This window comes from Cebidichthys violaceus, unplaced genomic scaffold, assembly GCF_023349555.1.
Source record: "Cebidichthys violaceus isolate CVI_PGR_0920_01 unplaced genomic scaffold, fCebVio1.0.p SCAF_5, whole genome shotgun sequence".
In the NCBI taxonomy this organism is placed as follows: Eukaryota; Metazoa; Chordata; class Actinopteri; order Perciformes; family Stichaeidae; genus Cebidichthys; species Cebidichthys violaceus.
Genome location: NW_027176705.1, coordinates 3413682 through 3429274, shown reverse-complemented (window position 1 = coordinate 3429274; position 15593 = coordinate 3413682). Strand labels below are relative to the sequence as shown.

Below are 15593 nucleotides of genomic sequence, written 5' to 3'. Positions count from 1 at the left end.
TAGAGTCTCTCACTGCAGTGAAACAGCAACCCCAGCTGGAGAACTGCAGTCAATTTAGTATTTAGGTCAGCAACAAAATCAAGTCTTGTATTCAGATTTAAGCCAATGATTTGGATACTGATTTGACTGACTGCTCTTGTACCAAGTAGGGTGTGGTATAGCTGAAGTTGCACAATGCAAAGGGAATTACTAGCCTATTATTTAATTCAACCAGGGTTATCCATATATCTCATACTGCTGCTGATGTAACTTATATCTGTATATTATACATATATTGTAATATTTTTATTTTGCTATTGCAAAGTACGTAGGCTACGTTGTTCGCTCACTTGACACCTTAAAGAATAATATAAACTAGAAAACAACACAACTATGCGATCAGAAGTGTGACAACATCACTTCAGATTAACTGTACATGCAAGGTGCTTATCTTACTTGATACTGATGTGGAAATGGTCAGCAGTGAGGCTGGTAGTGTGCAGTTAAACGCCACACACTGTTTACCTCCGCCGGTGGGCCAGGTTCAGTACCATGGACAGAGAGCTAAAATCTGATTGGCTCAAGAAAACCAACGTCAAGGATTAGGGTAATCTGCCTATTGGTCTGAATCAAAGTGACAGCAGACTCACGCACGGTGATTGGTGGAGGGTCAGGATAGTTAGGATTTATCGCTCTGGTTTTAAAGAAGAAAGTATTATAATAGTCTATTAGTCTGCTTGCAGATATCGTCCGTTCGGCAGTCCTTCTCTGTTCCTCGCCCAGCTTGACGCTTCCATTGGAGACGGTGCATTTTAAACAGAGAATCTCTGCGCTCTGGAGGAGGTAAGCAGATTACGTTTCCTGTGGAATCCGTAATTCCTGGCTATGATGACCAGCTCGCTGTCAAAATACCCAACCGTCTTCGCAAGTATGGTGAATATTGCTGCTCATTTCATCCAGTGGAGTGGAGCTTGCGAGTGATTGCAACAACCGCGTGCGACTGGTCTCCCGGCGTTTGTGTTGGCTGGTTTCACTGAAACCGGAAGGATTCAGTCGTTAAACTCTTACTACGGAGACGGTACCTGGAGGGCTCATATTAAATCCCCCGGCAGAACGTCTGGACGGCGACGCTTAGTTACAGCACCCTCTATTAAACGCCTTCTTCCCATAAAGTAGGCTATAAAGTAGGTTATGTTTTTGTTAATGGGTTAACCTCTAGTTTATTCTTAATATATGACATGCAAAAATAATTCCACATCGGGTTACGTTCAGGGAACCGCATTTTTGTTTCACCTGGCTTCCACAAAAGTGGATCAAACATGACCGACTATGCGGTCAGTGCTTTTGAGGTGTAAATCGGACATCAGCAGCCAAACAACATTCATCCAAAAACCTATTCAGTCTAGTTTGTTCATCTTGTGGTGGCAGCAGTGTCCTTTTCTCCTTAACTTCCACCTTCTGATCAGCAATATTCAGGGCCAGCCCTGACCTCCTGGGGCCCTAAGCAAAATTCTGCTAAGGGGCCCTACCTGACCTACTAGCCATGTAAACTATTTCCCACACAGTCACACCTGATACCCCAGTGCTCCCAATACAATCCTCCCTCCTTTAAAACCGTTTGTTCCATCTGTCAGTCTAAGGTAGACCTTTACAGAACAGAATGAGGTAACAATATTTATTGAATAGATTATTATGATTATGATATTGTTGATTATGATTATTTATTACAGAGCTTTGGCTCTACTGACAAACATTGGCATAGCACCTGTAAATTATAGGTAACAATAATAAATTCATAATTTACCTGTCTCTCAAAGGCAGTCAAGGTGCCATTCTGCCTGTCAGCCCACAATCTGTCCCACTGTTAACAGCAACGCTGCCACAACAACAACTACAACAATATCTACTATTGCATGCACTTCTCCTATCAATAGAACACAAGTATTAAACAATGTCATTTTTCACCAACCCTCAAAATAGACATCATGTCGGCTGTTTGAATACCAAGTTTTTCTGTATTATATAATCCAAAAGTCATCAGTTTCCCTCAGAGTTGAGCTGTGTGAAACTCCTCAGGTCAAAGCACAACTTCATTGACTTGAGGAAGAGGAACACCTTGTCGCATGTGTAGGCTATAGATTGATTGCATAATTTACAGGAGGCAAAGTCAGCAGCATATAGGCTTCTGTTCACACAATTGTTTAATTCAATCTGAATAACGAAAAAAGGGAAATTCATTATTTAGTGGGCTTCAATAAAACTAAATATTTAAAGATTCTCTAAAGGTTTTGTAAAAGTACCCTTCAGGACACATTCCCTGAAGGTTAACTGTTTGTTATACAAAGGCTACAGAAATAAGTCAGTACCAACAACTACATCCTAACCTCCAGTTTCTTCTTATTTGTCAGGCTCAAGAGACTGAAGAAGGAGTAAATCTAAACAGCAAACTCCACACTTTATCCACATGGCAGGTCAGAGATTATAAAGCAATATACTGGGAAAGAATCACCATACCCAAGCTGCTGTGTCTAACTGTCTAACTGGAATTATTTGTCTCAGAGGCCAACTTCCCCCCACTGCCAGGATTCATTCCACTCAAGCCATGCTTCTACCAGGACTTTGATGAGATCCCTGAACACCACCGCAACATGTGCAAGAAAATGTACCACCTGTGGATATGTGAGTGGCTTAAAGTGATGTTGCATTGTTATACTAGTTGTATGGGATTTCCTGTTGCATTATCCCTGCATCAGGCTATAATATAAACTTTGGAACTTAAATTTTAACTATGAAACTTTAAACTTTAGACTTTTTATGCTTGACTCTACAATATAACAACAGAAGCCAGGGTTTTCCAGGAGTTTCCATGAATTGTGTTCACCTCTGTGGTTAATAAGAACTATGTAACAGAAGGGCAATGGTTTGCAAGGGTCCCTTTGGTCCAAAAATATATTCTTTTTATTGGCTGTGACTGTGTTATTCTGACTGGTTTATTTGCTAATGAGTCATAGCGCTGACCAGATGGCCTTGGTTTGAGCAGAGCAGTTAACATTGAGATTGTGTTAAACAATTTCAGCCAGAGGCACTTTCATCAAAGTTTATTACACTATAAACAAGCGGGACAATGATGTTTGTGATATTGCTCTGGTCTGGAAGCTCCCTGCCCGTCCATGAAGGCATGCATGGTAGAGTGCAGGGAGTAACTCAAAGCTGCTGCAACATTTATGTAGGTGCAGTGACACTGGCAGTTAGGAGTAGGGCAATGAGCCAATATACAGTACAGTATAGTAACACAAATAAAGGAAACAAAAGTGATGCTGAGGTGTCAAAGCATACAACCAATTTTGGCCAAATATAGCAAAGTGCAGAGGTGCCTCTCCACTCCAATTTACCTGCTGTAAACCACAGCTGATTATGATTGTGTTTGAAGTGCCCAGTCAACAAAACAAAATATGATTTTCATTTGAAATAATAATATATACACAACAAAAAATATATATCTGTTACTCTAAACTAGTGACTAAACTCTTTTCTCTCTGCAGGTGTTGTCTTATTTAGTAAACAATAAACATAAGCAGGTATTCAAACTCACAATCTGCTTTTGGATGTGCTGTTAATCTCTTTTCCTGCAACAATTTCTTCTGTATGCATGGCATGCGCCTTATTTGCATACTTCTATGTTAGTCAGCATGTCATTTTTTCCTTCTCATTTCCTGTGTAAAAATAATTTGAAGTATTAACCGTGTTCCTTAATCACTGTCATGTTGCGGCTGTGTTTGGCCTCATCATTCTCCTGTAAACCAAAATTTGAAGTTTAGAGAAGAAAGATGGGACCAAAGCACAGAGCTAAAATTAGAACCAAGTGCAACTTAAGCAGGGAGTACTGTAGCCTCATAACATTACTGAGAATTAATAGAGAAGGACTCAAGCATTGCATGTGTCTCTTTATATTAATTCTGGCTGCCTTCATATCCACATATCAACCCTTTTTTAAAATGCTTTTCTGCTTGTTCATGTCTGCACCCCGAGTGTGTAACAGTGTGTTTTGGTCTTACAGTGAATAGTGCTACTCTTGCTGTGAATCTCCTTGGCTGCTTTGCTTGGATGTTTGGGGGAGGTGGCGTGACCAACTTTGGACTGGCTATCATCTGGCTAATCATGTTCACTCCTTGCTCTTATGTCTGCTGGTTCAGGCCCCTCTACAAGGCCTTCAAGTAAGTCAAATATGAAATAGTAACATTATATCAATATTGTGTAGTCAGTACTCCAGCGGTAACTCATTATAAAGTTGTGTCTTGCATTTTTCTGGCAAAGCTGTCGTAGTTGTTTAATTAAAGTACAAAGCAATACAATAATAACCTTATACATCGCACATCTACCATACTAATAATGGACTAATGTGTTATATTGCAATATAACATTATATTCACATTATATTTGTGTATTTTAATAACTGTGTATCACATACTATGTAATGTATACTATGTTATTAAGTAACACTGAGTGACAGACACATTATTCCAGGCTTGACTGTCATTATGGTTGCGAGTACTTCTGTGGTCATTGCTGTAGCCTTTTGGGGTTTCCTCCCTTCTTTATATATCCATATGCTAAAAATATGTGCACATTTGGTAGATCAGAGGACTACTACAGATCACAAGATATTTCCTAACAAATGCCATATAGGAACATGCACTAACCCTTCACTGATGGGCAGCGTAAACTATCTTCTTAAATCATTCCTTTATCTTCTGAGCTTATGCTATCTCCTTCTTGACGAGTCATAGACAGCCAACGTTGTGTCTCGTACAATAGATGATGCCCTGATGCAAAATGTGGGTCTTACCTGCCTCTCTGGTGAAGATCAAACCAGACATTACTCCTCATGGTGCAGAGTGGGAATGACCTATATCACCATGTAGGCTTGAATGCCTTCAAACCAAATGTATAGATAACATGAATAACATCTTGTAAGATGCAACATGCACATACAACATTAGATGTACAGTAGTGAAACATTTTTTATGCACATGTAAATATTTCTTGATCATCTTTTTCTTTTTCTGTTTTTTACTTAGGAGCGACAGCTCCTTCAACTTCATGCAGTTCTTTTTTGTGTTCATGGCCCAAGTTGGCATCAGCATCATCCAAAGCATAGGCATCCCTGGATGGGGAGTATGGTAAGAGTCACAGATTGAAAATGCTTTCCAAATATTTCTCTTGAATAGTTTTTAAATAGCAGATATTTTGCACGTTTATCAATCTTTCATTAAAATGATTCATTTTTATGTTGAGTCTTCGCATAAGAAAAAAATGTACTAAAGTAAGACTTAACAAGCTCTAAAGTGAGTGCCATTACAATAAGGTACAGAAACTCATACTTAGAGTCAACCAGTCTAATGCAACTCAAATACCAGAGCCATTGTTGAAGTTTAGATATTTCCACAAGCGTTTATATTTGATTTATTCATTGTTATGCATGAATTAACATTAAGTATCAGAAGTTGTTTTAATCAAACCACAAAATCTACTTTGAATGAAACATTTGGAGGTCAAGCAATAGGTCCTGTCAGGAGGACTATATATATTTTTAAAGACCTTGTGCGCTGCTTTCATTAACACGAGAGGGATGAAACGTCAGAAATTGCCCTCATATAACTTTTATGATAGTCCTATCATTAGATTTTGAGAGGCTGTTAAAGAGATCCTCAAAATGTCACCTCACTCAGGCTGATGATCAGAAATTAATATTATGACAGCCTCCATAAAGTTTGTAAATGTCACCATGTGCAACTGGATATTCTCATGTATGAGCTATAACACTTTTAAACTTTATATTGCAGTACTTAAAGTCCACAAAAAATACTGGCATTTAACATCCAGATGTTCAGTGGTGGTATCATGATGAGGAACACCAGACAATCCAACAACAGATCATTATGGTTCATGTTGTGTTCATAATCTAAAATTATTCTTCTTTTGTGTGTGTGTGTGTGTGTGTGTGTGTGTGTGTGTGTGTGTGTGTGTTAATGCTCATTGCTCATCTGTGTCTTTTTCAGCGGTTGGTTGGCTACCCTGTCCTTCTTTAGCTATAATATTTTGATTGCGCTCATCATGTTGGTCCCTACTATCATGTTCACTGCAGTGGCGTCACTCTCCTTCATTGCCCTCACCAGGGTAAGAATTTAACTTGTGCATTTATACAAAGGGAAATGTAGACAGGCGACTTCTGATAACACATTTTCTGTCATTGTAACTTTTATGATGTCTTTTGCCAAAAGTAGCAGATTATTACATTTATTGTGGTAGAAAATAATGTTCTTTGTCAGTCCAGGATTTGAGATAACAGCGAAGTAGCGTTGTTAGGTTGATAATTATAAATGCCAGAATTACATTAAATCCTTTGCTGTCCATGAAAAAACAGTATTCCCCCAACAGATTTACTGATTGGGGAATATAGTTGCAAAACTCTAAAAAATCTTTGTGATAACATTAGCTAAAGTAATGAAAACCACTTACCTTCCACACGTGAAGGCTTGTTGATGATAGCTTGTGAAACCGCCTTGCCTACAGATCCATAATTACTACCGTGGCAGTGGGGCCAGCATGTCCAAAGCTCAGGAGGAATGGACCACGGGAGCCTGGAAAAACCCTCAAGTCCAGGCAGCGGCCCAGCAGGCAGCCATGGAGGCAGCTGCTGGAGCCATGCAGGAGCAGCACTCCAGCCCACAATATAACGACAACCAGATGTAGCCTCTTCAAGACAGAGCTGTCAAAGAAATGATGTGACAGTTATGCCAAAGTGAGATCAACAGGATTAGGAAAATCAATACAAATTCCCACAATATTGAGGATTATTAGGTTAAAAATACTTGCATATTTTAACATATCCAGTTTTCCATTTAGGACAAATCACTGATAAAGCAGAATTGTCAGTAATTTCAAGCAATTTCATAATTTTGCAAACAAAAAAGCTCTGAACATCTGTGGGTTGCTGGTTTTCGTCTTCCTGTATTAAAGGGCATGCAGATTATTTGTAGTGTTTTTTATCATTTCATATGTTTTTTTCTGTTTGGGGAGTTGGAATGAAACTAGTTTTGAATGTGTGTTACTTTAGTGGCTATGAGAGAGATGTGTGTTAATGTACCCTTTGTGTTGACCAGCATTTTTTAGCAATTTTTACTAAAGAAAGCAAACAGATTATTTTTGATGTACAATAACTTTTGTTGTGATGAAGATTCAATTATTTAGTATTATCTTATGTATTTACCAATGCACCATTAGAATGATACATTGTTGAGGGTGTAAAGTCACTTTAGTTTCTATTGTATTTTGAATTCAAAGGTAAACCAAAGATCCGATGTATTACTCTACCTCTAGTTTAAATCATGCTTCTTTATGTGAACTCAGCAGTATTTCACCATATTTCAATACAGATGCACTGTAATGTTGAATAGAAGTCTGTCTGTGTCACAGTAAGAAACTGTATTATTGTATTATTAAGACTTCAGCTGGAACAAAACAACAGAAAATGCATACTTACTGGATGCTGACTCTTTGATGTACTTGGATCTTACTGTTGACATTTCTATTTACTCTTAAAACATCACTTTTACATTACAGAAGAATTACCTCAGGGTTAATGGCTCTATTTAAATTAAGCAGAAAACAAGTGAAATATCGGACCCATGTGATGCATGTCAATTTAAGACAACTTTTCTCCTGCAGTGTGACTATTTGACCACAGAGAGGCGCTGATGGTTTTTAGTATGAAATAAAAAGCTCCAACATTTACAGATTACCTTCATTTATCCTTCACAGATCATATTGTATATTTATGATATACCCTTCTAGTTCCTGATTCTCTCTTTTTTGTGTCCCTCCACGCTGCCTTCTCACTCTCCCTCCCCATCACACAGAATGAGTTCTATATGGAAATCAAGGTGTTATATCGTCGTAATATCAAGTATTGTGTTATTTTGCGCTATTCTTTAGTAGTATTCTGAATCACATTGACACGGTTACACATATATTAATTTGAAGTTGCTGGGGTTGTTGGGTGCTAAGCAGCTCTACTAGAGCAGGCGGCTATAAAACCTTGCTCAAAGGTACCTCAAGGAGAGTTGGTAGTGAATAGCAGATCATCGCTAACTCACCATATTTATATATAGTTTCTGTCTGACCTCTGGTAACTATACCACCATTGTAATGCACATACCTTCATGCTTAGGCTGAGATCAGGGATCTTATTGAAAACCCTTATAGTTCACATATAATCTTGAGCTGCTAAGTTTAAGACTGCAAACAGCTCACTGTTTCATTATTGTGCAGTTACTCACGGAGGTTGATTTTCATAGAGACTCTTTGTTCCTTGTTTGAGTATTTTGTTATATTTGCCCCATTTAATCAAGACATTGTACTCAATCATTAAAATGTGATTTTGAATAGTTTCCAACACATTACACACAGCAAATGATACTGCCGCCAATCCAAATATAAGTAAGAGGGACATTATTTGCCTTCAGGTGGTAGTGTTGGTTCTCTGTAGTTGTCTCATGCTCACACTGATTGTCCACCAGGGGCACTATATGACCCTTTTTCCCTCTTGTCAGTGATCTATTTATATAATCTGTAGGAGTGCATAATACATATGTGATACTGTAAAGTGATTGATACTACTTGCCTGATTAAAATTTAGTTTTTTAAAACTTACATGAGGGCAAACACAATCTCCCCCATGACATCCTGTGAGCAGGTGACCATTATAGATCCAATTCAAAATACACTTTGAATGGATTTATCTGTGGATGTCCTCTTCCCCACAGTCTGCCTCTCCCTGTGCTGTGAGAGTGATATAATTACTCTGTGGAGAGGGGAATTAAATTATACAGCTATATATATATATATATATATATATATATATATATAGCTGTATAATTTATATATATATATATATATATATATATATATATATATATATATATATATATACCCAGAGGACCCACCCGCAGCCACCAACAAACGCTGTAATTGCTATACACATGGAAATCTCTTGTGACAAGTGGTGACAGCAAAGACTTGTGCCTTCAGGTATACAGGACTGGTTGTCAGCAACAGAATATAATCATTGATTCGTAACAAATCAAGACTGCACAGATGCTTTTCATTTTTAAATTCAATTATGTCCACTTGTACAACACAGGTGTAAAAACATCCAACTGCATGCCGCTCATCATTTAAATCTGACTGGAACAAACAAATGCAGATCTGATAAAAAAAATGATTGCTGATTGTATGCTATTGGTTGTTGAGGCAATGTCACAACCAGTTAATTTGGTTTATGATTCCCATACAAGCCAAAATATAAGCCAAGATACTCTTGAGATTCCTTTATGATCCTTTATAGCCCCGACCTGTGTTGGGGGTGCTGCTCTGGCTGGTTTGTGACACTCTGTTTTAGTAAAGAAAAAGGGGGGAACCATTTGGGGGTGAAGAAAGCAAAAGTCTCAACACACTCAGTCTGGTGTTCGACTTGTGTTTCACAACATTTATGTAGTGAGAGTTTCTAAACCCACTTATTTTAACAACCGTCATCTCGTTGGCATCCAACAGCTGCTATGAGTCGTTTACACAGACATACTGTATGCTGCTGTGTCTGGAGGGACAGTAAAGTTGGGGGCCTCAAAACAAAAACAATGAGCATGTTAGCACATGTGAGCACATGTGAGCGTGCCCCACTGGTTAGCTCACGACAGCTGCTCTGCACTGGGCTCATACTCCAACTGATAACCCAGTCCCGACCAACAGCACCATTGCGGAAACCTAGGCCCAACCTCTGGTTACCAGCCAGGTGAAGATTGTCAGCTGTTGCTGTTGTTTGCACCGTTAGCGCTTTCCCCACTGTTAGCTGCTAGCTGCCGGCTCAGTTGTCGCCATGTTGAGAGCCCAGTGGAGGCACCAGGTATGCTCTGAATTTCGAATTTAGCACTTTTAAGTTGGAGTAGGCAACTTTGGAGAAACCAGCAAGAGTAAGCTCCATTTTGAAAGTATCCAACTGAAGAAATCCCTGCCCCTCACTTCAGACCTTCCTCCAAAGCTACTCCAACAAAACACATGAACGTGCACTGCCTGACTACTGCTGGAGGGCGAGTCCATGAGAGAGTGTTGAGAGAGGAGCTGTCATTACTGTCAGGATGAAGACAATTTCAAGAAATATACGAAAAAATACTTCTAAAAATAAATTGCCTGTCCTAGTCTTTATGCAACATTTACACCAATAAGAATGATCTGACACACAACTCTTCCTCATTATCAGTCAACAGGAGAGAACATAGAGGTTGGAGGAAGGAAGGAGGAGGTGAGGTCCACATAAAGGGCACAGTATGACCTGAAGTTGACGGAGCACAGAGGGCCTTTGTTTGATTTCTCAGGAGAGATGGAGATAGAGTGCCCTTTCAGGCTGTTAAACACACACACCTTTCCATCTGGACAAAGCTACACAGACGTAAAGTCATGCACTCACACAGGCATGCATTTATGCCTGTGTATCACACACAGACACACATGTGCACATGGAGCTGGGGTCCCAACATATATCTCATAAAACTGTTTTTTGAGGTCACGGACCCTCTCAGACTTCCTGTGGATGAAATGTAACAGATTTGAGATGAGGAAAAAGGCTAGGTAGGTAGCTCTCTACTAAACATGGTAATTCAAACAGTGATAGAAATTAATCTTGTTGGCCTTTTTGCCATTCACTGTGAGACTTTACTTTTTTGGTCTAGGGGAGGCAAAGTTGACTAAGACGAATAGTGAGCACATGACAATAATCTGAAACCAATGTTTGGATTGAGTTTACCTAAAGAAACAGAATGGAATCAATGTCTGGGAGTGAGTCATTTACCTCTGCTTCTGTGAATGTGCCTCCGCAGCCTGAGGATTTGCAAATTGAGCACTTAATGATCAAGATGGCTTCAAATAGAATAAAAACTAAAATATGTAATTATGTTCATAATTGTTTGCAAAATCGCCCATTTGCATCTCTGTAAAGTGGTTTCTGTTCATTATAGCCCTTAAAGCTGGTGACCCAAAAAAAACCACTGTCTTTGTGCAATCTCACTGCAAGATGTCATTAGTAATTTAATAACTAAAATCACATAATTTTACTAAGATCATCAAAGGTTTCCTGTGACTTGAAATAGTAACCAAAGCCAAATGATACAGTAGTGCCACTTATAATTTTGTATCTTTATAATCTTACATACAATTCAACTTTGAATTATGTTCCATTTTATCACAACATATAGTAAAATGCATGATTACACTGCAACTCTGAAAATAGAACGGTGTTAATGATACCCTTAAAAGGAACATTTTCACATTTCGGGAAGAAATAGAGATACAGTAGAGGAGAAGATCGATGCCACTCTCTGAGAATCGATCAGTATCGATCCTAACTCCTGCTAGAAGTGTGTTTCCCAAAAAATAGTCTTTTCGCAGTGGCTTCTGGCACTGTCCAGCTTTGGAAATACAACAAGGGTCCCAGCTGACTCTGGTATTTGTGTTGACACAAACTCAAAAAAATATACAAATCACCAGCTCCCAAAAGGTATTGGCATCATGCAGCAACAGAAAAACAACAACAAATCCCATTCCTAGATCCCCTTTACATGCGTACGATGAGGAGTCAGAGCATCCAGCCAGCTACTAAGGAGGGGTCACCCAGCTGTCTGGAGCACGGCCATGTTAGTCAGCTACAGAGGGAGAGCTGCTGCCACCACACTGTTTCACAGATCTGATGATGGGAGTCGTCCCCCTGACAACACAGGAAATGGTGACAGTGGAGGTTGGAGAATGAGTCTGGAGAAATATGGGCCTGTCAGAGGGGCCCGAGCACAGTGGTGCAGGGCCGTCGCTCCCCGTGACTGACTTCATCATTGACACTCCCCATGGAGCCAGTGGAGGAGTGGGTGGGTGGGTGCAGGGCTTTTGCAGGGACCCGATTAAGGCTGGAAGCCTATCTTCCCTCCACAAGATCTCCTCATTTGTTCCAATTGCCTGGGACTATAAACACGAATATCCCAACTTCAATTTATGCCTTTCAAGGAAGGAAAGCCTTAATGAGAATTTATTGCCTGTTGTTGTAACCATGTGGACTCTTAGGGATGCTGGAGGAATTGTCCATTTGCATACTCCTTAAAATTGATGAAAGTGAGCAAACTAAGCTGTAAGAGAGAGTGCTTTTTTTTTTGTGTGCAGTCGACACCAAATACAAGCCAGATGTTTCAGTGATGAAGCAGGCGGTATTTAAACTGTCAGGCAGTGCACTCAAGTGTGTCTTGTGTCTATGACACAAGCTGCTTCTTTGTCTCGTATAACGCCCATTGCTTTCGATGTGGAGTGTTAACACAAAAAGGGAAATGTTTGTTAACTCAGATATACAGTATATGGTGGAATCAGCTTTGCATAAAGTGTGCACAGGATGAGCTATTTTCAAAACAAACGAGCCAGCAACTGCAGCTGCATGTAAATCAGAACATCCCTATTCAAGTGTCTTCAGCCATTCGCTATCTTCCAGCCAGTGGTTTCCATTTTGCCTCTATTCTACCTTTACAAAGCCAACCTTTCCTCTTACCTTTCCCATGCAGCAATGTGTTTATCCCAACGGAAATGAAGATTTCTTCACATCTTTATTCATTTAATTAGGTCGCAAAGCAGCGCTAGAGCCAGAAGATGAATTACCTGTGGCCTTGATATTGTGCCACAGAATCTCTACACAGTAGGCTCTGCAGAAATTAGACCTCAAGTCTGGAGGTGGGCTTTTTGGCAATGTCGGCTCACAGACTAGTCCCCATTCTCTCTTTCTACTAAATTCAATTATCCTCACATAAACCTGCTGGAGTGAAGAATGAAGGTCTCAAGTCATGTCTTTTAGCCCTTTGCAAGCTGGTTATGGTGGAAGGGTTTGAGTCTTTGTCAATATTTAGTCTTTTTATTGATATAGGGGAAAGTCTAACAAATGGTTAGAAAACTTTGTTAATGTGCTGAACAAAGAGGGAGTTAGTAAGTTGAACACTATGCTTTAGAGGGAATAAGGTATTTAAGATTACATATATAAATCTTGCAAATACCATAGAAAATAGAAAACTGCCAGAGAGATAGTCTAAACTATTAAGTAAAGATGTATGCATCCAGGAAAAGCTTAATTACGCTCTTTCACATGCTACATGCGGATTGTCGAGGCAAGCTCCCCACACACAAATTCTGATTAAACACAAATAATAATTATAATTTGAGCACAAACACTCCCTCATGACGTGACCTCACCATGAACTAATACACACACTGTGGCTAAAATGGGACTGGGGTGGGGAGGGTGAGCAAATTACTGAAGCTGAATGTTGTCACCTTGTCATCAGTGTCACCACGAAATTATGATTATGCGCTGCATGAGTGAAATAAATGTCAGATCAACTAAACTATCGTGAGGGAGGGGAGGGAAAGGAAGCTAAAGAAGATAGGGGCAGGAATGTCATTTTGTAATAATATTTTTCAAAGTGAAGGAAAAGGTTATTGGGAGGACAATCTTGTGTTATTTATTCACTTTATTTACTGTATTCAATTCATTATTTTGTGTTTATTATCATTTTCACAACTTGTCTAGGGTGCCATATACACAGTGATTATGGTTTAGTATAGATGTGATGGATGTTGGAGAGGGACTGCACTCAGTAGATAATGATAGGTCAACATTTTCATGACAGGAATAACAGCCTCCGCAATCTGCCTGTCCTCATCACGGATCCCAAAGGTCCGACCTGTTTCAGCTTCATCACTGCACAGGCAGTGCAACTGTAATGGCACCACCATCATCGTGCTTTACCCGTAATGCCAGGAATTTAAGCCAAAAGCCATTCATGACACTCAGCCCTCAGTTGGTCGTGATTGACAACTTCAAACACAGAAAAAGGTGTTTCCTCGTAGTTTTCCATTTTCAGCATCAGCAGCATTATACCCGTGGCTCCAGTTCCCGCGGGGGTTCTGTGTATTCAATAACATCTCGCCACTGAGGATGCTGGAAGATCTAATCAGTCTTCTTTCACTTCACTTGATCTGTTCCTCAATTAGGTGGCAAGCTTGCAGCTGCAAAACGGTTGTTGCTTTACATAGGTTTGCTGGTGAAGTAAATGCGCCTTGTTGTAAAGGGGAGTTATTTGTCTTGAGGTTCTTTATTGCCCTCCCTACAGATCCTCTGCTTATCGACGATCAGACAGAACATTTTCCTGCACAAAAGCAAAGTATTTACATATGTAATGGATTTGTTCTTCTCATGTTGTTCACTTTTCTCAGGATACTCTTGCCACATGTCTGCAGAGCTCAGGCACTGAATGAGAAGGGGGCCGCAACATTCAAAGGGAATCACAACATGCACGTTGCTACAGATAGTCAGAAAATGAATTATTAAGGTGCTTCTTGAATTCCCTTGGGATGGAGCCCCAATTGCAGAATGTTTTATGCCACATGGTTTGAGTTGAACTCTTGGACAGTGAGAGCAGGTGACGCTGCACATCCTGTCAGCGGATCAGAATCATCTGACTTTTACAATCACCTCGTAATCTAACAAGCTGTTCTGACCATTTAAACAAACTCTTCCTCCTGCTACATGCAGCTCGTTGTGCTTATTTGTCCCCCTAGTCTCCTCCTGCTCTAGTTTCTTACGACCATGCTTGCGTTGGCATCTCTGGCATTGTGCATCATGTATATTGCATATCTCAGCGATACAGTATGTGTCTGTGGGATTTTGTTCCGCACTCCCCTTGGGGTATTTTTATGTGCTTCACTCAGAATCGCACACTGTTTGGATTAACTGGGGAAACACCCTCTAGCACATTCCTGATAAATACAATTGCATATGCATTTGTTGCAAGAAATGGTCGTTAAATCATTTAAGAAATTGAAATGATTGCAGCACTGTAAAAGAGACTCCCGGTGGACATTGTGCATTGCTGCCTGTACCCAACATAGGACTATGAGGCTTCATTTAAGCTGATTAACCAGAAGCTGCATGAGAACACATAGAAGCTGCAACAGAGGCTAGTTATCAAAAACAGATACATAACAGTAAGACTTTTCCACAAGACAAGCAAAGGCTGTCCATTCTTTTTTGGAAAAGTAATACTCCTAAGTAAAGCAATTAATTGCATCAATTGGCTATGCACAGACGCATGCAAACATATTCATATAAACACACACGGTCAAAGTTGGGTCCATGTCTGCACGTACTGCAGCACTTTCACAAAACAACATAATGTGGCATAGAGAGCTGGAATGGGGTGATTTCATGTGGACAGCCTGAACAAACAGCCCATACCAAAAGGAAGTCCCATCACGGGGGTCAGGGTTTAGTTAGGACAGACCAAATATGAGAGTGAGAACAGCGTATCAAAACAACTAGATAATGGATTCTCACTCTCCTGGGGGGACAGGAAATACTTCTAGGAGGAATGTCAATGTGTTTTTCAAATATCATATTTCACAAATGAAATGAACTACACTGTTACCAGTTTATTAGGTACACTGCACAAATGAATGCAATCTTATAGCCCTGCAATACA

General features: G+C 39.8%; 1 protein-coding gene across 1 annotated transcript; it reads left to right on the top strand.

Annotated features, from left to right (window-relative positions):
- Positions 1 to 692: 692 nt before the first annotated feature.
- scamp5b (secretory carrier membrane protein 5b) lies at positions 693 to 7751 on the top strand. Its single transcript, XM_068730684.1, has 7 exons — positions 693 to 822; positions 2388 to 2450; positions 2539 to 2658; positions 4037 to 4193; positions 5058 to 5159; positions 6039 to 6156; positions 6553 to 7751. The coding sequence occupies exons 2-7, from the start codon at positions 2444 to 2446 to the stop codon at positions 6730 to 6732; spliced, it is 684 nt and encodes a 227-aa protein (XP_068586785.1). The 5' UTR covers positions 693 to 822; positions 2388 to 2443; the 3' UTR covers positions 6733 to 7751.
- The last annotated feature ends 7842 nt before the right edge of the window (positions 7752 to 15593 follow it).